Genomic DNA, 22,932 nt, shown 5'->3' on the forward strand with positions numbered 1-22,932 from the left:
TGCCTTAGGAGGCCACCTAGGGCTGGGCCTGGGCTTAGCAATGAGCTTTTCCCGACCTCACCTCCCCTGCGCCATGAGCACACCCAGCAAGGCCCCTGGCTGGTTTTCCACTCTCCCTGCCGGGGTTATTTTGCTTTGCTGGCAATGTTAACGCTATCGTAGCTCAGGGATCACGTCGGAGTTTATATTGCACTGCTCCAGCTCACCCCGCCGAGGTGAGGAATTACAAGCAGAAGCGGTTTGTGCTCGGTAGCCTGGGTTGTGTCTGAGACGAAAAGCACAATGCAGCCACATCTGCCACTCACCAGGATTGGGGGCTCTGGAGAAAGCTGGCTGCTGGCTTGGCCTCCCTCCGGTGACATCCCAGGCCATCCTCTGTCTATTGCTCTTTAAAATCAAATGCACTTTAGCTGATGCCAGAGGGATGAGTAACGCACAGGAACGCTGCAGGGTGGGGTGGAGGGTATGACATGTTGGTGATGCCGAGCCTTGCTTCCCCTTGATGGTAAGGTGGGGGGTTTTTTGTTTGCTCTTTTCTGGAAGGCTTTCCTGTTTTTCATTAAGCGGCTGTGTGATGGTCTCTGGGCGAGGAGTCCCAGTCCCTTACACGGCCAAGAAAAATACTTCAAGTTCTTGGGCCCTGAATGCCCGTGTTGTAAGCTGGCAGGGATTAGATGTCCAGCACTGCATGTGCGTGCATGGATGGGAACGGATGGGAAGGTGTATAGTCCAACCTAGCAAATGGTTTAAGGGAAAGAATAAACCTAACTGAAAATTGTTGAAGAGTTTGAAGTCATCTTGGAACAGCTGCTTTCCCAGTGCAAATTAAAGAATGGAGAGAAAGCGGGACATTTCAGAGACTTGCCAGTCATAGGCTTCACTCCTTTACACTTTCTTCCCCACTACCCCAGCCTCCTCTTCTGAACAATAACATGCCAGAGCAACTTACACAAAGTGACTCCTTGCTTCCACATGGACCGGCTGTAGTCAGGTAACCAGGCACTCTTTAAAATGCCTTCATCAAAATCTGTACCGTCATCCTCATAAAAACCGCTTTTCTTTTGTTCTAATTGCATTTAATAGGAATTTGGACTTTCTCCAGAGTAAGAACAGTTGTTGCTGCATAAATATTTTATAAACTAGCATTTTTCCAGCCAGAACACAAATTCTTGAAAGTCAATGATGAGGAGCCATCATGCACCAACACTTCCATTTGTGATTTTTGACCACGACATGTCCCTGGGTATTACCCTCAGGTTGCTGCACTGGGGTCATTTTTACTTTCTCACTGCCAGCATGAGTACAGCTTTTCTCTTAGATCTGTGTAAAAGGGGTAGTTTTTGGAGTATCTGAGATACATAACTAAATTCAAGGGCTAAATTAACAGTTAGACTGTTTTCTAAGTTAGGTTTAGAATATACTTTATAGCCGTTTCTTGCTTGACATGTAAGCCATAGGATTTCACCCTGTTGTTCAACAGAAATGTTGCTAACTGCGTGTGGAAAAGCTGTGCTGCGCTGCCACCAAATCATAGTGATATCAGGAAAAGGAGTGTTCGTGAAGTACAGGGAGCAGAGTCTCAGCCGTAGCTGGTGATGTGGTGGCCCTAAGAGAATCTCAGCCAGAATGATGCCCAGGAACCTGCAGAAGGAGCTGACACTGGTGCTCAGCCCTTTCTGCACCAATGGGCCTGGTCTGGGACCAGGGGCTTGTGACGTTGCAGCTTGATGACAAACATCACGAGTCACATTTTAAACTTCCAGACTCCAGGGCAGAGCAGAGTAGAGCAGAGCTCGGTGGGTTTTAGCACCAGCGGCAGGGAGAGGTGTGAGCTCTGCTGCTGCCATCTCCAGGGCTTTGCTCCATGGCCGCAGGAGCCACCACCGAGAGGCACCAAGGGTAAGCGCCCGCACGCCAAAACCCAGGGAGATCTCGATACCGGTCTGCAGCAGTCAGTGAAAGTAATGCTGCGGCAATCACAAGGATTCGAGATTCACTGAGTTGTTTTACCCAGTACACACAGGAATTGTTATGGCCATCAAAAGAAAATACAGTTAACACTTTAATTTTTTCCTAAATGAGGTGACGGAGAAAAGGAATGGAAATCCCTGTTACAGTTATACCTATATACAGGAAAAGCTGCTGGATCAAAACCAGAGAAATCCTGAGGTCAGGTGCTCTTATTGGGGATTACTGCCCTAAATTTGCCACCTGTAGCCCCTGGAGCTCTAGCACTGTCCCAGGGTTAAGCAGCCATGGCTCTCCTTGAGGCTCTCTGAAGCCAGTCCCATCTCACACAAAATCCTTGCACCACTTCTGACAGCACCAGCCTGTGGTTCCAGCATGTTTTCAGGAAGGATGAGATTTTTGGGAGGGTTTGGAGGGGGATTTTCGCATCTTTGAAACTATGTAACCTTAAATGAATGATTTTATTTCCCTTCGCTTCATTGACGCTTCTGCCTTCCTGATTTCTTCCGTGGAATTTGGAAGGCACTTTGCTATCTCATGATGCTGTGGGGTGTTTCGCTTATTTTGCATTGGTACAACATTTTGATTATATGATGTTTTACATAAGGAAAGGCTAGGCACCGCTTTCCCCTCACACGAGGAGCGGGGGATGCAGGAGGTGGCCATCCTGGGGGAATACATAGGGGACTGCCAGCACCAGCTCCCGCTTCATCTTCTGTAGGCAGAGGACACTGTGATTCAGTTCTTAATTTGCAGCTCAGTGAATCCCGAGAGAGAAAACATTAAGCACACATAGCAGAGAGGGGAAACCCAATATTCCATCTTCCTAGAGTGAGGCTGTGCGGACTGCAGGACAGAGCAGGGAGCGGTGCCGCACGCGGGCTGCGGGGGACAGCCGCCGTGTTTGCACAGCGCCAAGCCATCGCGGGTTCCCGTTCTGCCTCCCAGTGAGTTCGCTGGGGGTGGGCAGCAGGTCGGGAGGGGACACAGCTGGAACAGCTGACCCCAGTTGGCCAAAAGGACACCCCACACCATATGGCTTCATGCTCTGCTGTAAAATAGAAGAAGGTGAGGGTTTTGTCTTCCAGGACAGCTGTTGCTCAGAGATGGGCTGAGTGGGCGTCAGGCTGCTTGTGGGTGGTGAGTGGTTGCCTTTGCTTTGCCTGTTCTTTCCCTCTTTCCTTCCCTTATTAAAATGTCTTTACCCCAACACACAAATTTTCTTGCTTTTGCTCTACCTACTCTCCCCTGTCCCACTGGGAGGGAGCAAGTGGGTGCTGGGGGTGCTCAGCTGCTGGCTGGGGTCAACCCACCACACCGAGAAAGAGAGGAATCAAACCTGGTTTATTAATCCCTTCTCATCTTCCTTTCTTTTTTTTGGCAAGTATTTGAAATGGGGCCCTTGACTCCGTTTGGTATTAGTGATTCAGAGTTACAGGTAAGAAACATTGCAGATCAAGTCTCCTTTAGTTTAAATTAGATCGCATTCCTGTAAAACGCTCTTGATAGCATGCACTCTGGTGTCCTTTGGTTAAGAGGCACAATGAAGACTGACAATGCTGTGCTGGCAGGTTTGGCTTAACTCACATGGTGAGAATCACAAAAAATGATATTCTGCCACCTGCCCACCCCAGGAGCTGCACTGTCCCCTCCTCCCTCAGGGTACAAGTACACTCCTTGCAAAGCTCAGTGTTTATAAACACTGTTTCTGTTTCTCCCCAGAGTGGCTTCAGAAAAATTCCAATGAAGCATCAGGTCTTTCAGACCTCAAGAGACAGAGTTTCTGCTATAATGCTAAAATTGCACACTCTTGCTTCCATTCCCTTGTAAATCACAGGTTCTTGAACTGCTCGGTGTTACAGTTAACAGCCACCTTTTGATACCACCACAGCAAGGGGAACTATTGCATTTCTCTCCCCTCATCTCCTCTGCTGGAGCAGAGAATATCCTGACTAGCATATTTTTGCATGTGTATGTGTTGCTGAGTATCCTTAAGAGGCAGTTAGAAGAAGGACCTGGCTCTTGGGAAGGGACTGCAGCAATCCTTTTCTGCTGAAACCCAGCTCCCACCATCCAGAGAGCTGCTGAAATAACCTCAGCTGTCACCGCTCCTGCCACCAGCCCCCTGTGTAGCAGGAGGTCTCTCAAATTTGCTGCAAAACCACATCAGCACACTTAAAAATATTGAACAAAATGACTGCAAACAAAAGATGAGGTCATTTTTCAAGAAACCTCAGTTCAGCTTCTACAAGCTGCGTGGTGCTTGTTTCACAGAGATCAGGTGGCTTCTGCAGGACCAAAGTAACGTACAAAGCTTGATGCTCCACTCCCAGGAAGGCAAACCACTTGCGGAGCTCTGTGTGCACACAAAAAGGGCCACGTGTTAAAGATTTAGGCCATGATAAAAGCATAGCTAAAGTAATCCAGAAATAAAGACACTTGTACTCAAGCAGTTTGACTCTCAAGAGAAAACTGGGCATCAGAGTATTGTTTATAGCATTGAGATCTCTGGATATCACCATAGGATCTTCCAGGTGAAAACTGAGTGGAAAACTTGAAGCAAATTACTGGGGTTGAACTGGGGCCAACACATTAGCAATCATGGAAAGAGCCGTGACTGACATATTACTAAGACCTTCGGGCAAGGAATCAACCATGTTTTACCTCAGGTGCTGGGTGCTTCTTCCCCTCCCTTTGCTTGGGTGGCTGTTGGAAAGGTCATTATTTCCATGAAAGCACTTCATGACTGCAGGACCCAAAATCCTGAATCCACAGCCCAAGGGAGTTTTTCATGCTTTCTGCAAAAGATCAGCCGGGGCTTGGGGCTTGAGGCTTGGCTTAGGGCTTGCTTCTCCACCTCAGAGCAGGTGCAGATACCACACAGCCACCTCCAAGGCATATTCAAAACTGGTGGCAAAGCTTGCCGCTCCCTGCAGCACCTCTGGTTTGCCCTGAGAGCCTTCACCCCGCCACACCACCCAGAACAGGCTGGAGCACACACCTTCACTTTGCTTCTGGGGAACGTGAGCTGCTCAGATACCACAGACACCTCAAACAACAAGCGACAGCTTCCCTGTCCTTTCTGAAAACACACATACAAGAACCCACGGAGGGAAGCTTACAGCCACAGCGTTTAGGCATGACAAGATTTCCTCTCACAGTTCAGTAGCCACCTACTAGGCCAGAAGGGTGACTTGATGTTAATTTAAAGGGAAAAAGGACACGCTGATGCAATATGAGCAGGAAAGCATTCTAGCTTTTTCTTTTAGCGATCTTCCAAGCCTAGCAGCTGATGCTGTGTGAACAGATGGTACCAGGACACAGACTTCTCTGCTGCAGGAGGGACAGACAATTTGCCATCAGTCCTGAAAAGTTCCCCTGTGAACAAAGTGAGTCTGGATAAGACGAGCTGTACTTGCCACATACATAAACTCCTCCTTTTTAAATCTGAAAATGTGGGTTCGAGTCATGCAAGTGACCAAAATGCACTGCAAATTTTATTTTTATTTCGTTGTTACAGAAACTAAATTAGCATATGCCTACATCTTAATTAAAACAAATTCACCACCGCAGAAAAAGAAAGCATTTTTTTATTCTCTAAAGCACACCTGTGAACACAGAACAAAGTCTAATGTCAGTACATAAAAGCCGCTGCTTAGTGCACCTCTTCATTGCAGTTTCTCCATTAGTTCTTTTTTTAAAAGAAAAAATTACACCTTAGATATTTATATATGCTTTCATTAAGCTTTGCATAATCTACCCAAAACGCAATTCACTTCTAGTAGTCAGTTAAGCTAAAATCAAAAAGGCCCCTTAAGTTTGCTTTATTTACAACTGCAATGGCTAAATTTTAAATACTTTACAGTCACTCCCAGCACTAGCTCCTAGTTCAAAGGATTAGTTCATTCCATGACTTCTTCATAACTATTTTCTAGAGGGGATTAAGTTGTCCATACCTATGGCTATGTAGGTACCTCAGCTATCTACATGAAGTACCTTATAGGAAATAATCATGCTGACAAAAATTATTATTATAATGACTGAGAAACTCAGCCTTTAGGAAGAATGGGCAGGTCCTTGGTTTTGTGCCACAGTCACTATCGACTGTGGGAACTGCAGCAATGTGGGAGACGGAGCAGTTCAGGAGTGCTGAAGTCCAAAGTGGGGCGCTCTGGTTCCTTTGGAAAGATCTTTCTGCTCAGCTCTCATTTCCTCCTCTCTTCCACCACCTCTCCCCTGGTACTGCTTTTTTGTTAAATCATCAGGCAAATTTCTGAACTGCGATAGTGTAGAAATTTACTTCAGAGGGGAAAAAAAAATAATGATGTACCTGCAGACAGGCAGACTTGCGTTATCTGAATAAGGACAGATTTGTTCCTCTGAGTTTTACAGTGTATGAGTGGATACAGGTCTTGTGGCAACTGAGAAACTGCTGTAAATATTAACAAATAGGATGCACATGCATTTATCTGTTCTTATATACTTTCAAAACCCAAATGGAAGGGAGAAGTATCTGCAATTCAGGTAGGTCCATAAGATTTTTTTTTTTGTTACACAATAAGACAGATTGCTTAGCACATTCCAGGTTAAAAAAATTACAGTAAACATTCAGTAACTGGAATGCATATAATATACAAGTACGATTACATTTACAAAGCTGTTCAGGACAATTTTTCTTTCTAGAATAAGCATAAAAAAAGTTACAAGCTAATTCACAATAACTTTAGATACAATGTTATTAAAATACATTGATGTTAATCATAAAAATATTTTACTATTTACATGTACATTGTATAAACCTTAACAATAAGAATATGCCCATTTTAGGATGCCTTAAACGAATATTTAGGCAAATTGGACCATTTTTATAGTGCAGTATCCCTGTTTTGGTTTTCACACCATGAAACTGTGCTAGATTCACAGTATCTTCGCTAGTGCTTGGCTAAAAGGCTTAAACTTTCTGTTATTTAACAAACATTCATTCATTACAAAGAGCCAGTTTTATTTCCACTTTGTTTCTTATTAAATCCTACCCCCAACAGTTCAGGACACTCTGCCTGGCCTTGTGCGATTTGGTTGCATCTCCAAATAAGGCTGTAATTCATTTCATCAGTTATCATGCTATCTTGCTTGTAGTCTGGATGCTGGGCGACAAATTCCCTCATCCATCGAGCAACTGTCATTAGTTCTCCTGTGGGCAAGGGGAAGCCAAATTTCACAGTTAATACATCTCACTTAGCAGGACGACACCCAAAGTTCCATACATTATATACACAACCAACAAATAGTCCTCGCTTTCATGAGAAACACATTCCTATACATACATATATATCTAAAAAATATGGCTAAACTGCAGGCACAATTAAGCTGACACATTGCTGGTAGTCTAAAACCCATGTGTCTGGTGCAATCTTCAAACTTTCAGATGTTGTAACGCGACAGCACAGAGAGAATCAGCTACTAGAACAGCTGTTACCAACAGATTGTATAGCAAGACGTCTTAAACATGCCATTTAACAGAGGCAAACCAACAGGCACCTCTACAACAACTACATATGTCTAAAATAATTTTGAAGCTGATCCATTCAACTCAGGTGCCAGCTTTGCTCTGTCTACCTTAATATTCAGGGAGGCTGATGGGATGCTTGAAGAGCACAGCAAAATTTTCATTGCTACTGGAACCTCAGCTTCCTTCTAGGAGTGGGAAGAGTCAAGGGCTTCCACTACAGAAATGTTCGGTTTAAGAATATTATAAAAGCAGGAAGAATCAAGTTTAAGGAAAGCACGGAGGAACACACAAGTAAGAAGTAAAAAGCATCCATCGCTGTTTAAAGATATCAGTGGTTTTGAACACAGCTACATGAACAGAAATCAGAAAAATTGCACGAAGAACAGGAAAGAAAAGCAGAACAAAAAAAGGTTATTAGAAATAGACACATCCCTTAAAAAACATAAGTCATGTTTTAAATAAAGGAGGCCAGAATATACACTTCTACATAAGAAGTGAGCAGAAAAAAACCCACCCAAGCAGCATTATTTGTTGATGGCATTAAAAACTCGCATGAAAACTTTCTCAAAGCAACGAGAAGCAGGGGGCCTGCAAGAAAAATCAGTGGGGCTGGGATGTGAGCGGAGCAGAGCATAAAAAGACGCACATTTTTAGACTAATAGCTGCTGCAGGCCATCAGCGCAGGAGGAAATGGGAGCGCAGTCCAGCTCACACCAACAAAGACACCTCGTGGTCAGGTAGTCCAGTCACTCCCCATCCTTTGTGCTGGTGGAAACCTGCAGCACCTTCATGTGAACACAGTGTGCAGCTCTCAAAGAACATACGAGTAACGGGAAAAGGCACCGTAGACTGACAAAAGGTGTGAGACAACTTCCAAGCGAGGAGAGACAAGACAAAGGGAATTTCAAGTTTGGAAGCAACAATATACTGTAGAAGTTTGCAAGATCATAAATTTTGATGAGAAGTGAGTAAAGAAACTTTATCCTACAATGCAAGAACTAGAAGGCATATGATGGAATAACTTTGAAGTGCCGTTAAACACACAAAACTCCAGGAATTACATTTTTCACAGAGCACATAATGAAATTTTGGCATTTCTTATTGAATGACTTTATGGGGGCCAAAAGCGTAACTGCTTCAAGAAGGGTAAGGCACAGATCATGGAAATGATGCTTGTGAGCAGTCACTAAGCACCACAATTACTGCACAATCTTCACCTGAGAAAGCACCCACACTGTAGACAGCCAGGAACCCAGAGACCATGCCAGGACAAGGACCACTTCATGCTGCTACCTCAACATCGCTTGCATTAAAATCTGGTGATGGTCAGCAGCTGCTGCCTGCCCAGCAAATCTGTGGTCTCACTGAGAGGTGGCAGTCACACACCAGCCAGAGACCAGGAGGACAATACCCAGCTGTGCTGCCAGAGAATGTGTGATGGAAGCATAAATGAACTGCGCTGGGGTAAGGTTAAAGCCACAGCAGCTATGGTGCAGTGGTTAACTCTCATGAGTTATCTGTGCTCACCATTTGAGGAGAGGAGTCTGAAAAATGGCCACTCTGTGGACTTGTCTCATGCTAGACAGGCTGCAGTTTAGGAATATTTGATTTAAAGATTGAGAGTAAACTGGAATAATGCAAAGCTCACAATTGCGAAACATAATGGCACAGCAATACAATACCTAATGCTTTATATTATGTGAATTTTGGTTCATTTAAGAATCATTTCGGTTCATCAGAGTTAAGATATAAAGCTTAGACTCTATCTACCTCACCCCCAACACCTTTTAGGTCCATGTAAACACAGGAACTGACTTTTGCAATGCCTGTGACTTTTCACCAGGTAGCAAAGTTGTTCTTTGGAAGGGGAACACTTGCCTCACAGGGCTGAGCTCAGGTCATTAGCTCTTGGAAAAAACCTCTACAGGACTTAAGTATTCCTTGTTTTTCCAACAGCATTCTTCTGAAGAAAAAAACCCCAACAACAAACAGTGGAATATTTTGAAAGCATTGCTATTCTGAGGGCTGGTGTGCCTCAGACATTTTCTTCCTGCCAGTTTCTCTTCTCTCCCTCAGTTAAGCCAAGCATCAAATCCCTGCCTATGTTACCTGAGGGGCAGAAACCTCCTACAAACATGCAGCCTTAGGAAAGAAAATTTACAGTGAAAGCAGTAATTAAAACTTGTTACTATTCTGAAGTACTGCTAAAGTACTGAATTACCATGTAAGAGAAAGTCCTGATTTCCACCTCAGCTTTAAAAAGGTCTTTACCTCGAAGCTTCTACAGCGATTTTCAAGAATTATGAGGAATGCAACACTTTAATTCAAAACCAATGAATTTATTTCACTGGGGGAGAGGGAAGATGTCTTGACTTACTTATGACACTAAAATTAACTGTCTAGCTAAATTTGCAGCAAGGCAGACATACAAGGGATTTGCATACCGAAAGGTATAAAGCTGCTGCAGATGGTGCTATGCATCCAGCTCTGAATTAAAAGTTTGGCCCGCACTCACATACTGCTGCATATTGAGACGGAGCATAAAAAGTCTTCATACCATCTACCTTCACTGCAACATGAGGAAGACAGGGGAAGAGACTTGTTTGCTCTGCCTTGAAGGAGTTTTGCTACTTATGGAAGGACTTTCTTATCAGGGAGCTAAAGACCAGGACCCTTGCTCTAACATACCAGACTTCAGACTTATGAATACTTTGGAGTCACACCAGTAACACCGGGCTATCAGACCCAGCCTCACGTACTCTTGCAACACTCAAGTGACAGGCAAAGGGGATTGTAGCAGTTTGCACATATACTAAAGTGAACAATACAGTGGTAAAAGCAGCAGCATGAGGTGCTGAAAACAGAAATCTTGGATTGGAGATACAATTACAGTGTAGGGGTAGTGTATCAATTACTCTTAATTTAAGCTCTAAAATGGATTACCAAATATTTATAGTCAGAATCAGACAGGAACAGATTTAAGTGAGAGAACACATTGCAGTCCTTTGCTCCGATGATTAAACACTTAACCAGACAGGCACAGCTGCCACCAGTTTTACCCAGCTGAAAACTAGAGAACAAGCCCAATTACTGTCCTAGTAGAAAACTGTCAGGAAAATCAATACCCAAAATTGTCAAACATACCAGACGCTCTCTTTTTTATCAGCTTCAGGTAGTTTAGGATGGTACACCTTGTGTCCACATCCACCTCCATGCTCTCAAGATAGGAATTTAAAATTGGGATCAAACCAGGAAAAACTCCTTCCTGCGTAAGAGAACAGAGTCAGCATAAAACACACTCAATCTGATTTCTGCGAGGGTAAAGGGAAAGGTTGTGTGTTCCAGGTAGAAGAGGCTATGACCTTCCCATTGATAATTGTATCAATGCTCATCAGGGTGTACTCTTCCGTGTCAGTGCCTGTCCCGTTCTGTGCAGAGCCACATCCATCCACAAGAGCGTTTCCACCTTCACGGGTGACAAAGGGAAAGGAAGCAGCAGTTAGAAGGCAAGAGATGCACTCAACATCCACAACAGCGTTAATCAGAATGCTTGTTGTGATACCTTTGCAAATCTCTTTTCTGAAGTAAAACATTCCCTGCCGGACAGCATCTCTTTTCTGGGCCATCTTCATGTTTTCATCCACCTGGCAAAAGAAGTATTTCAGAGACTTGTGACATTTTAGAAAACTAGGACTCTCCAGACTCTCACATTCTGGTCTCATTAGTTAAAACGTCTATGTTTCTTATTGTTTCATCACACAAGGCCAATCCGTGGAGATAAGTTTTGTTTCATTGTTCGGGGGTCCCAAGCAGAACCACAAAGAGATGATGTCCTATGAAATTAGGTCTCCACCATAAAAGGTAACAGCATTATGTTAGAACATGCTACACTAATCTTTTGAGTTTGGATGAAAACACAGGAACAGCTGTGATTAACAGGTTGCATCCCATCTGGCAGATTTTGCATATTGAGATGCAATTTAAATAAGTACAGAAGAAGAAAATTGCCATTTCCCTAGCCACAGTTTGCTGCTCTTATTAATAATTTAAATTTTTAGAAGAGTTATCGCTGTCTTAAACTTTCAGAAACAGAATTCCAGTAACTTTGTAGGTGAATCGTATCTGTTCCACACTCAAACATCTATTAGATAGTTAGATAAACTCAGACTGCTAGTAAAGAACTTCTAAATTGCAGGCTCCTTGGAAAATCTACAAAGTACAAAGCACTGCTCATACACTCTGCAAACAACATAAGTATTGCTCTGTCTGGATGGAAGACTTTGTCTAATTTCTTTGATTGGTAGGTTCTCAGGGAATTAACATGACAAAGCTTTAGGACATTAGCTTTACTGTATTGCCTGCAGGAGGAGGATATGATTTGCTGAATTCTTTGTTTGACCTTTAATTATGGGCAATGCAAAGATCTTCACTTCTTACCTTTCAAAGCTTTGTTTTCAAAATTGTTTTTGTCCATTTCATATTATGAAACCTATTTACACAACAGGCTGTTTTCAAAGTTTAAAAGAACTCCAGTCCTAGCTGACGGGAATATAACCGCACTCAGACAAAGATTAGTGTGAGATTAGCCCCATAAACCCGTATTATTTTACTTGAAAAAGGCAGGCTTACCCATGGTTGTGCAATTCTGTGTTGCATTACCTGCCAACTTGCTTGGAAAGTTCAAGCAATGTTATATCCCCCTCAGTCTCCCAACTCTGTTGAGGTTCTTTTGGCACCCAGTCTCTTTTTCAGTCTTCCAAAAACCAGCATAATTACGCACTCAAAGTGCTAATGTGCTGCATTGTTTACAGAATCTGAACTGCCTAACATCAGGAAGAGAACTCCTCTTTTTAGAAATCATTCCAACTTTATGGTATGATTACTGTTAAAACTTCAGTATTTTTCTCCATTTTAATTGAAAACACTAAGAAAAGCAGCAGGATACTACTGGTACGGTATAGCCAGCGCTGGCAGTATTTTCTAGTATAGAGCATGTCAAAAGCCTGTTGTGCTGCAAGACATCTTTTTAAAGGACTTGCAGGATTACCCATTCAAAAAGAAATGTTCTGTCCGGGTGCCTCAGGAAGATGTACAAGGACAGTTTCACCCCAAACAGTTCAGCAATTGAGGACAAGATAGAGGAACAAAAGCACATTTTACACGGCTGGTCTGCCTAAACACAAGTCACAGCTGTGACCAGAATCAGCAGCGTTAGTTTTCACTCAAATACTGTGCAACACTAAGAATGCTGAACTCCTCCTTTCCCTCTCCATCAAATACAAACATAATAAGAACCCAAGACATAGACAACGGCCATGTTAAAATAAATACCTAAGTAAGTTTTTATTTTGACTTTGACAGGTTATTTTCCCCACATGTTAAATGGTGGAAACATGCCCTTTCCCAGTCTCAAAACAGTTCAGTGACAATGGTATTTCTCAACATTTCTGCAGTAGTCAGACACTGTTTGGCACCACAGAGATTCCCACAGTATTTGTCTATAAAGCTTGATTCCATGAGACAGCAGTAAAATATTTGTTTAATACTGTAGGGTTGAAATTGATTCAAAGCACTGGTACAGATGAAAACAGACTGAAAGATGAAAATGATTGTTCTGTAAGTGCATAAATATTAGTTCCTAGATTGCAGAGGATAAAAATCAGACTTGATACAAATACATTGCATTTAGGTCTAATAGATTTGATCTTTCACACCCACCTTGGACAAAGGAATGAGAAAATCCAGTCTATATGACAGAATGACTCTGGTTAGCAACACCACGAACACAACATACGCAGAGTTTTCAAAGTCTGTTAACTGGACCTAGACATTAAGGAATTAGAAGTTAAATCACTTTAGTGGGAACACACTAATGGAAGTAGATAAATATTTGGGAGAATTTAAAACAGTTTGACTTGAAGGTTCATGTCGGTACTTGTATTCATACACACTCTGCCAGCAGAGGTGGAATCATGAGCGGTGACTTCAAATGCACAATGCACACACACACTTCAGGAAAACCCACCCTATAATCCTGTGCCCAAACACACTTGCGTTTCAAAAGACTATCTAATAATCTGCACCTTCAGGCTCTCTGTGTAATTACAAACACGTAATAGCTTTTAAATTTTCACTTTAAAGGGATTAAATTCAGAGAGCTCAGAAACAGACAGCTATAAAATAAAAGCCCTTGTGAAAAACAAAACAATGACAGTGGAATTGTTCAGTATCAGGAAAAGTACTGGAGAAAGACAGTCCCTAGAAGCTAAATGGGGCTTTGTTTCCTGTTGCTTTAATACAAGCCTAATTCCTTTCCCCAGCACCCCAAATCCATTAGCATGCTTTGCTGTGCTGCAGTGGATTCTCCTGTCAGTTACATTCCCACAGTCCATGTCTGATTGCACACTGCTGTCCACTTCGCTCGCCTCTGGCAACTCAGGGGGAAAAACCACAGCATAAGTAAGAAGGGTTTGATACTGGATAGCAGAATGCCTGGTACTTTTCTGCTTAAAAGGAAATGTGTTTTCGTGCATGCTGACGCCTTCCTTACCTCCATAGGTCTGAATTCCACTCTCCATCCAATATCTGAATTTGGAGGAGGTGGCTTAAACCTCATTGTCTGCCAGTTTGTAGATTGAATATTCTGCAAAGCACATAACATAATCTGTCACAATCAAGACAAGCATCATTCTATAATACAATCAAAGAAAACTAAGCAGATAACTTGAGTCCTAATATTTTCCCTGGGACAGCCCATCAAGTTAGAGAAGTGCCTCCAAACTAACAGGCACGACTTCCTAAAAACCACAGTATAACTACCTATCCTAGGAGCAAGTATGTTACACTTTCTCATGCCATTTTGTTTGAGGATTACATATAACATACTAGTGGGCTGAGATTTAGCTGACTTTTTTTTTTGAGGGATTGATGCGTCCCAAACTAAAAAGACCTAATATTACCATAGCTATTATTTCATAAAGCTGTATAAGAAAGACATTTATACGTAAATGTCACGCAAAACAGTTTCTACGAAGCCATAAAAACAGACAGTTCCCCATAACACATATATACATAGCTATAGTTTGGGCCCTTCATATTCTATTGGGTTTAAAGTATAAGCCACCACCTTCTACTAAATAAATGATGAAGCAAAGAAATGTGCTAATACCTGCGAAGTCATATGCTAAAGAACTAGTTGAAGTGAAAAATTCAGGCAAAAAAATATATCTTAGTTAATATTAAGTAGTACTGTAAAGAATAAGCAATTTTATGTATATATTTATTAAATTCCTCTATATCAGACACAACCTCAAAATGGTCGGATTCATTTGCATCATCTAGATGTATTTTCTCCTCAAACAAAGTCAATGGGTCTCGAATGAACAAGTGTGCAATATGCTGTGCCAAAAGGTGATCAATGCCTACAAAATGAAAATTCAAACAAACAATTCAGACATAGCAAAGGAGGCTCTAGGAAACAATTTGTTTTACAAGACTGAAAACATCCAACTCTGCAATGCTACCTCAACCCACCACATCCTGTTAAAAGCTTAGATGATGACTTCGGGAAGGAAGGAAATGATTAAAGAGAAAGAAAAAAAAAAAAAAGAACAAGTTCTTCTTTGGAAATGGCAGCTGAATATTGGCGTGGCTGCCATTCTTCCTGTTTTCTGATGCACCTTTCTGCCCTGTTTCCTAAAACAGATATGCTCTCTCCACAAGGATAAAACATTAATGCGTCAAACGCTGAGTTTCTCAAGCTGGAATTAGGGAGTTTCCATTATAAACGAAAACTTTTTATAACTCTCAAGACCACGCTACACAGATATTTCCTGAGTAGGAGTCCCTCCGAGGGACACACAGTAATTGAAACAAACAAGAATGAAAAATGTAAAATAACCCCACAGAGTGCAAGCATAATTCTTAACCTGCTCATAATGAAGCAAACACTTACCTTCCTTTATTAGGTGCTCGTAGATATCTTTGTCTATTGTCAAATCAATGTCATTGTATTTCTCACCACATTCAGATAGATAACTGTCTATGGAATCATATCTGGATTTACTGATTCTATAATGGTTGTTCTTCAGTGGCTATATAATTTAAGAATACAATATTTTAACAGCTTGTTAACAATGTTACCTAAGTTTTGCTCACTAATGACACTTATGTGAGAATTATCCTGTTTAAAAAACCCTACAGCCTCAAAATTATTCAAAGCATGAGTCTTAAATAGCTTAACAGAAAGCAATCCTGGAATTATGACTATTTTGTTTGCAGATATACTTATCTGAGAGAAAAAACAGCCATCACACATTGACTAGAATTCTCCAAAAGTGGAAACATTTTCCTGATGTAATATACCATTACTCCAAGTACCTGGAAGGTGTTATTATACCTATTGCAACAGATACCAATACAGTTTCACTATGCACACATTGTCAGAGATGCTCTTAAATGGGTAATTCCAATAAATACTTCAAATAGATTTTTAAAAATTATTTTATTTTCTGTAATTTTGTAATTGCCTTGAACACCAACTCCTGCTTACAGAAACTCCTTGAGTTCAAGTTCTGACAACTGGCTCTTTTCACATAGTTCTAGTTTATACTACGAGATTATTCAGCAGCATCCGCTATTTAATCCAAAGCAATTCTTGCTTTTTGGGCTCAAACACAGACTAGAAAGTTTCATCTCAGAGGGAGCTTTTCAGCAAGCTGCAGAGGAGTCAGTGGAGTTTTACTGGGCTTCCATATCTGACTAAAAATGTATATAGTTGCTAACATAAACTGAACAACCAAGGCGAATGTTTATACCATCTCTTCTATATTCACCACAAAGACTGCCACCTTCCCTCACCAGTGACTCTGATGACCACAAGCAGAATTTGATACTAAAGGAGATTTAACTTTTTTTTGTCTGAAAAATACCAGACATCTACTACCTAACATTACTTACCTCCAGTCCTCTCTCTTCTCGTGTTCGATCATCTACGGATGCAGAGATTACTCCCCAGCGACAGTCAATATCGGACACGTAGCCTCTGTAGAATGGAGACGCAGCACTCAACGCCATCTAAAATAAACCAGCCTGACATCAAAATAAAGGACAAGCCAAGGAAGCAAAAGCAAAATACAACCCCACTGGAAAGGGAAACTTGCTGGACAGAAGTAACTGAAGTACATACTTCAGTTTAACATACAGCCAAAGCCCCTACAAACACAAATCTCTCAACTGGTATCTCCAGAAAATGCCTACATGAAGGCTTAGTATTATTGAAGTGGCATCTGATGTTCTCCAAATCTATTATCCCTACAGATCAGCATTTAAGGAACACAGAGACGATACAGGCAGAAGCAATTTTATGACAAATCAGCAAGTATTTTGCTCGCGTACTTCCAAACTCTAAAAGTTCACCTGGTATCATTTTATTTTGTTAATTTTTGCTTAGCCAAGCACCTTAGCAGTACAGCTGGGACATACCTCACTCAGGGCAGGATCTGCTCACCACCTAGACCAGACCAATACTTTGATAACACCTGTTTATAGCCACATGCTTACAAAAGGGACAGATTTAAACAACTCAAGTTGAAACCCTCTGTAACACGAGACAAGAGCTGAAAAATTAAAAATTATTTTAAGGAGTGAGCTTGTTTTTTTTTTTTTTTCCTGAAAAAAATGCCACAAATATATTTCTAGAACTATTCAACAAGAGTCTTGTGCATGTGGGAAGGAGGGCACAGGATGAAAAACAGACATCTGCTTTGCGGTGTCATTTGGACATTAAATAAATCACACTGCTCATGTGACAGCCTAACAAGCAACTGACGCTTCTCCCGGAGTATCAAACTTGCGAGCAACATTCAAGGTTTCTCTAACTTAGATTTTATTTTTTTACATGTAGTGGCTTTCGCACAAGTAAGAGCTGATGTGATGGAAGTCCGTTACTTACCACAATGGGGCAGATTGTGGCTAGCTGATCATAGAGATATCTTGCTTCAGAAATGCTGCAAGCCTGGAACGTTACCTGTTGGAAGAAGTGCAATTGCTATTACGATTTCTATAATCATAGTGCAAGCACAGTCTTCCTAGAATTAGAATCAGTGATATCATAAAAAGATTTGAATACTGAGAATTTTACAGAGTTTTTGGTTGGTTGGTTTTGGGTGGGGTTTTTTGTTTGCATTGCCCTCCCATGCCCCAATTCTTGCACAAACTTTTGCCCCATCTGTCAGCAGTATTTATATCACAAGCTTCTTTCCACACCACTTCCAAGTTCATTGAAAGATTTCAGACCACAATGCTTCAGCTGTGAGGCTAGATATACAAACACTTGCCAGAAGCAAAGAAAACTGAGCCAACATCTATAATACACATGGGTCGGTAATGCACCTTCAGGAAATGAGCCAGGAACCTACCTACTTAGAACAACAGTCAGAAACTATTGTAGATGTAACATTTGTTTTACATGACAGTTAATACTGTTTTAAAAAACATTGCAGGATGCCTTTGTTTGATCCTGCAAAAGCATGAAAAATACACGTCTTCAAGTCTACTGTAACTTTTATTTTAAAAAAAGTCCAGTTTTGCCTGTATCAGAGGCCAAGACACAGCAAAAGATGGGAAAGTAATGTTATTTGCAGAAGCCATTAACAATGTGGAAGCCCTACCGCATATATGCCACTGGAAAATATAACTTCTTTGGAACTTTTGGTGAAATTTGCTCAGAGCAGCAGCAGCAAACACAAGACACATTTCCAGCAGCAGACCTTATCCTCCAGACTTCCCAAACTGACACTTTATGCATTTTAAAAATGCAGAATGGGATCAATCATCTCAAAACCGTTAAAAAACACTAAACAGAATAAAAGCCTCTCTCTCCTTCTTCACAGCTTACATATTCATAGATCAGAGGACAACTTAGATGGGAGCGTATCCCTGTACCACTGTCATAACATTGTACAAGAGGCTTCAGCTCTAAATCACCATCGCTGCTTGTTATCCTGAAGAACGACAGCCCGACACAGACCTTCCTCTTCCATGGATTATAACTAGAGTCCCACAAAACGTACAGATTCTTCCCAGTTTGCCACTGAAGCACAGCCCAAGTAAGCTTAAAAAAACTCAAACAACAACAAATATATATAAAAAAGCCAAACCAAAACAAAAAAACCCAATCAAACAAAAAACCCCAACAACGACAAAAACCAAAATACACTTTGAAAAGACAAGACTAGTTCTCTTGCAGAGAAGCAGCTAAGTAAGATTTCTCATCACTAATTACTAGGCAGCCTGCCTCAGGGCAGCAGGGCAGACAGGACACCTACACAGCAACATCCACCTCCTTTCCCCTTTTATGTTTATTCTGAATCATATTAAATCTGGGACTCCACCTGGTTTCTAGCCAAACAACCCATTAGAGAGGAGAAGGGCAGGGCTGTAGCACGGCAGGGACTGCGGAGAGCAGGGGCTCAGCGGGCAGAAGGAGGTGATGCCTCGGAAGGAGCCAGAGCACAAGGGCTTGCCACAGCATTCGCAGGGGCTGAGCCCCCAATCCCACCTCCCCGAGCTCGTCAGGACATTGGCTGTGACCTTGGGAATATACCCAACCAACTTGGTACATAGTGAGGAAAACTAACAAAAAAAAAACCACAACAGAACAAAAAACAAACACAAAAGGAAATATGTGTACTGCAAACTATCTTACAGAAAATAGGTGGGGAATACATGTTTTCTTCTGGTCAGTTGTCAAGAATTATCAGTTGATATAGCTTATAGCACCTACCAGCCTTGTTTTCATTCTCCCTTTGATGATAGCAAGACTACTGAATTTGACCACTGATTCCAAGAATGGGGAATAGTAAAATGGTGTTGCATAAAAATTAATTTAATATATGTTTAAACAAGTTTGTATGATGACTGAATGGTAAGGCTGTATTTCTTTTATTCATCTTAAATAAGAAAGAGATGGTACAAGCCAGACCATATCGAACCCAACACCTTGTAAAAACACACAGCATTATACATGCTTTACTTCAGACTCTCCCTAGTTTAATCTTAGTGACAAGGGATTTTGCAGTTTCTCAGTCTCAGAGGGAAATGCTTTGAATGGGTTTATTTGTGCCAGTGCTATGAAACAAGAAGAGCTTAGAGAATTTCCTTTAATCCCCTAGAGACATAACACCAGCCTCTTCCTAGCTCTGCTTCCAAGACAGTGGTGGCAACAGGCAGATTTTATCAACAGTCAAATACATCGCTGCTACCTAAGGCATCAACCCCTTGCATTGGGTTACTATGATAGAGAAACAATTAAAACAAACAGATATTGAAAGGACTAAAGCACTCCAAAAGACTCAGCACCTGGATTTAAAGAGAGGACACTGTAAGATAGTAGTAACTCAGGAAAGTGAATGAAAACAATAAAAAGTGGGCATGTGTTAATGGCAGAAAACAGAAGCAAAAACGGCTCCCAGCACGTAGCAGCAGAAGGCAGCTACCCGTGTGGATTCTGCAGGTTAATGGCACAAGCAGGGAGAAGAGAACTTCTTAGCAGATAGCTAAAAGTATTTAAGAACGAGAAATTTTATACAGAAGTTCATACTGTTTGTAAATAAAATAAAGTTACATAGAAGGACAAAGCTACTTATTTTTAACCATATTCCAATGACTTCTTGTCAACTCCTTGCTTTTGCTGTTCTAATAATAGGGAAGAGGAGAAAAAACCCAACATGAATAACCAAAAACCTCCAGACAATCCTATAAGACACCTCAGTTTCCACCCCCACAGCATCCTTTAGTCATGCCTGAAAGACGACCACAGTGGAAGATATCTTTAACACTTAAAGTGCCAGACTTCCAAAAGAAGACGCTTGATCAAATGGGATTTGACCAGTTCAAGAAACCCTTTCAGCAAGGCATCCAATTACATTTGAATCTTAGCAGAAAATAAACATAATGCAAGCAAACCGGGATTTTAAGACTGGATTACCAGGTCTAAGATTAAATTTGCTGTTTTATTCCTTGTTTTGCCACTCTGAAAATGTATCAGTTGAATTAAGCTAGAAAAATTAGACATAAGGCAAGACTTAAAAAGGGAAGCATTTGGAGAAGACAACATTCAGTAACATCTTGAAGGGAGATGCATTTTACCTGAAGACAACAGTTTCCCATTCCAAAGCCCATAGCATCCATGTATATGTAGTCTGGCTTAGCTGCCTTTGCTGCTTCTCCATCATCGTTAGGAAACATTTCGATAAATGGTGATGGTGTGTTCTTATCTTTAAATACTGTGTGGAAAATGCACGTATTCAGTAACCCAGAGTATTAGACTGAACAATTATTTCGAAAAAGAAAAAAGACAGATTGAATTTACTCACTTGGTACATTTATCACAACCTTCTCTCCTCTTCGGTGCCGAATGTTTCTGGTCAGTGTACTATGACAAAAAAAAGTTTGTTGAAATATCTGAAAATTTCTCTTTATGTAAATGTTTGTTGTTTCTCAGCAATTCTCAGGGTTTCAGAATGTCAACTTTCTATTTATTTTGAGCATTTTCTTTTAAAACACTTCTTTTCTAGTTTAAGATAGATTATAACAGATACAACATCAGATTTTTCTTCAGCTAGGTCAGTCTTATTTTGATGGACTTCACAGCACTGTGGTGACAGAACAGGCAGAAGTAAAAGGCCACTGACCTGAAGAATACAAGGGCAAGTGAAAAGGCACGCTTAGTTTTTAAATAGAAAGATTTTCATTTTCCCAAGTCTCACTTTACAATGAAAATCCCTCTCAGACTATAGGAGTAGTTTGACACCACCCTCCATTTTGGAGCAACTAGAGCAAATTACTGAGTACACTGAAATGTTGCTGTGACAGACCCAAGCAAGACCTGGAATAACTGTGGTGGAAGTGGTCAGCCTTGGGATGTCAAACTGGAAACAATTTTGCAGTAGCATAATCAACACCTTGTGCCCCATAATGGCGTGAACTATTACGTGAAGTTACTTTTGCCCCATAATGGCATGAACTACAATGTAAGGTTACTTAAGCTTAACAGTTCACTTTGAGTCACGTGAAAATACACATCATCACAACCATCTCTTCTCAAGTCCTTGTGATACCTGTAGTAACTAGCCACAAAGCTTTCTATTCCAGTAATGTAAACAGATTGCAGGTATACCTCTATTTAGGTACAGAAAAATATTCAGCTCCTCATTTATTGACAGAAAAATATTCACTCTCATTCACTCCCCAGATACTCTTACCTAAATCTAGGATGTTTATTGATGGCTTCATCTGGAAAAAAGAGGGATTTTGAAGCTCCTCCTTCTACTGGCGTTGGCTTATGTTCTGGCAGCGTAAACCCAGGACACCCTAACCTATATGAGACAACAATGAGATCCAAACTATAATGAAAACAGACTGTGATTCTAAAATGGTCAGATGATCATAGATAAGGATTCCAGTAGACAGAGGAATAGAAATAGATTTGTAAAAAATTTGCACCTAGACTGAGTATTTCTGAAGCACTTTTCAAGGCTGGTACCTATGCACGTGGAATTGCCAAAAAGATGTCTTAAAACAGTTGCTGTTAAAATGTCAGAGCCTTCCACCAACTGGCATCTGTGGTGGTTAAAATAGACCTTTTTTGTGTTGTTTTTAAACTGCTACTTTATCATTGGACAGTAAATGTGGACCTTTTCAGTGGTCGAAGCAAGAAACTTCATAGTATTATGCAGAGTACACACACATTTTAGTGTGTTGGCACCTGTCATTAATAACAACATTCAGCTGCATTCTGTGCCTTAAGACAGTTTCTCTAGAGGGTACAGGTTATTGGTGATTGCTCCAGTAATTCATCCAGCTCTGCTCCCAGCAACATACTCCTGTTAAAAAGATGTACCTAACCAACTCTGTAAGAATTAGACGTAGTTTCAAGTGATACATCCATCCTAAGTCTCACAATAGTTTGTAATTTTGGAGCTCTGAAGAGTCCCGTTAATGAAAGAATTGTAATAGGCAAAGAAAAATTACAGCTATTAGGTGTAAAATGCTGAGGGATATGCATGTAAATCTGAATACAACCCTTCTCTTTGGAACCTCCACTGTAAGTTTAAGAGTCATCTGAAACAAAAATAATCAGGTTTGCAGTACAACTGAGACAATGGAGCATTTGAGAAGTTGGAGGTAAAGTTGTAGAAGATTAATTTCTCCATAGTGCACAGTATAAAGGACAAAGACACTGCTATCTTGAGAGGCTCTAGTATTTGAATGCATGTAAAAAAGGATTAGCTGACACAACAACAAGCAAACTACTCAAAATACCAGGAAACACATTTCTGGAAATATTATTTATGTTCAGGATGTATTTCACTATTTGTTTATTCTTCCTGGTTTAATATACAAATTGTTCTACAACATCAAAACCCAACTTAATCACTTACATAAGCCCAACA

The 22,932-nt window shown here is 41.1% G+C and overlaps 1 protein-coding gene across 1 annotated transcript in view; it reads right to left on the bottom strand.

Annotated features, from left to right (window-relative positions):
• Nucleotides 1–5,540: 5,540 nt before the first annotated feature.
• The window catches only part of GCLC (glutamate-cysteine ligase catalytic subunit), a 34,638-nt gene continuing 17,246 nt past the window's right edge, over nt 5,541–22,932 (bottom strand). The window contains exons 4-16 of the mRNA XM_065631107.1: nt 21,742–21,855; nt 20,854–20,912; nt 20,627–20,763; nt 17,430–17,504; nt 16,436–16,552; nt 15,432–15,570; nt 14,786–14,898; nt 14,028–14,120; nt 13,196–13,300; nt 11,040–11,121; nt 10,840–10,943; nt 10,622–10,742; nt 5,541–7,159 (exon numbers count right to left, since the gene is read on the bottom strand). Of these exons, the coding sequence (XP_065487179.1) occupies nt 6,954–7,159; nt 10,622–10,742; nt 10,840–10,943; nt 11,040–11,121; nt 13,196–13,300; nt 14,028–14,120; nt 14,786–14,898; nt 15,432–15,570; nt 16,436–16,552; nt 17,430–17,504; nt 20,627–20,763; nt 20,854–20,912; nt 21,742–21,855 (1,465 nt within the window). The 3' untranslated portion in view covers nt 5,541–6,953. The remainder of the gene's footprint in view (nt 7,160–10,621; nt 10,743–10,839; nt 10,944–11,039; nt 11,122–13,195; nt 13,301–14,027; nt 14,121–14,785; nt 14,899–15,431; nt 15,571–16,435; nt 16,553–17,429; nt 17,505–20,626; nt 20,764–20,853; nt 20,913–21,741; nt 21,856–22,932) is intronic.

This window comes from Caloenas nicobarica, chromosome 3 (assembly GCF_036013445.1).
Source record: "Caloenas nicobarica isolate bCalNic1 chromosome 3, bCalNic1.hap1, whole genome shotgun sequence".
Lineage (NCBI taxonomy): Eukaryota > Metazoa > Chordata > Aves > Columbiformes > Columbidae > Caloenas > Caloenas nicobarica.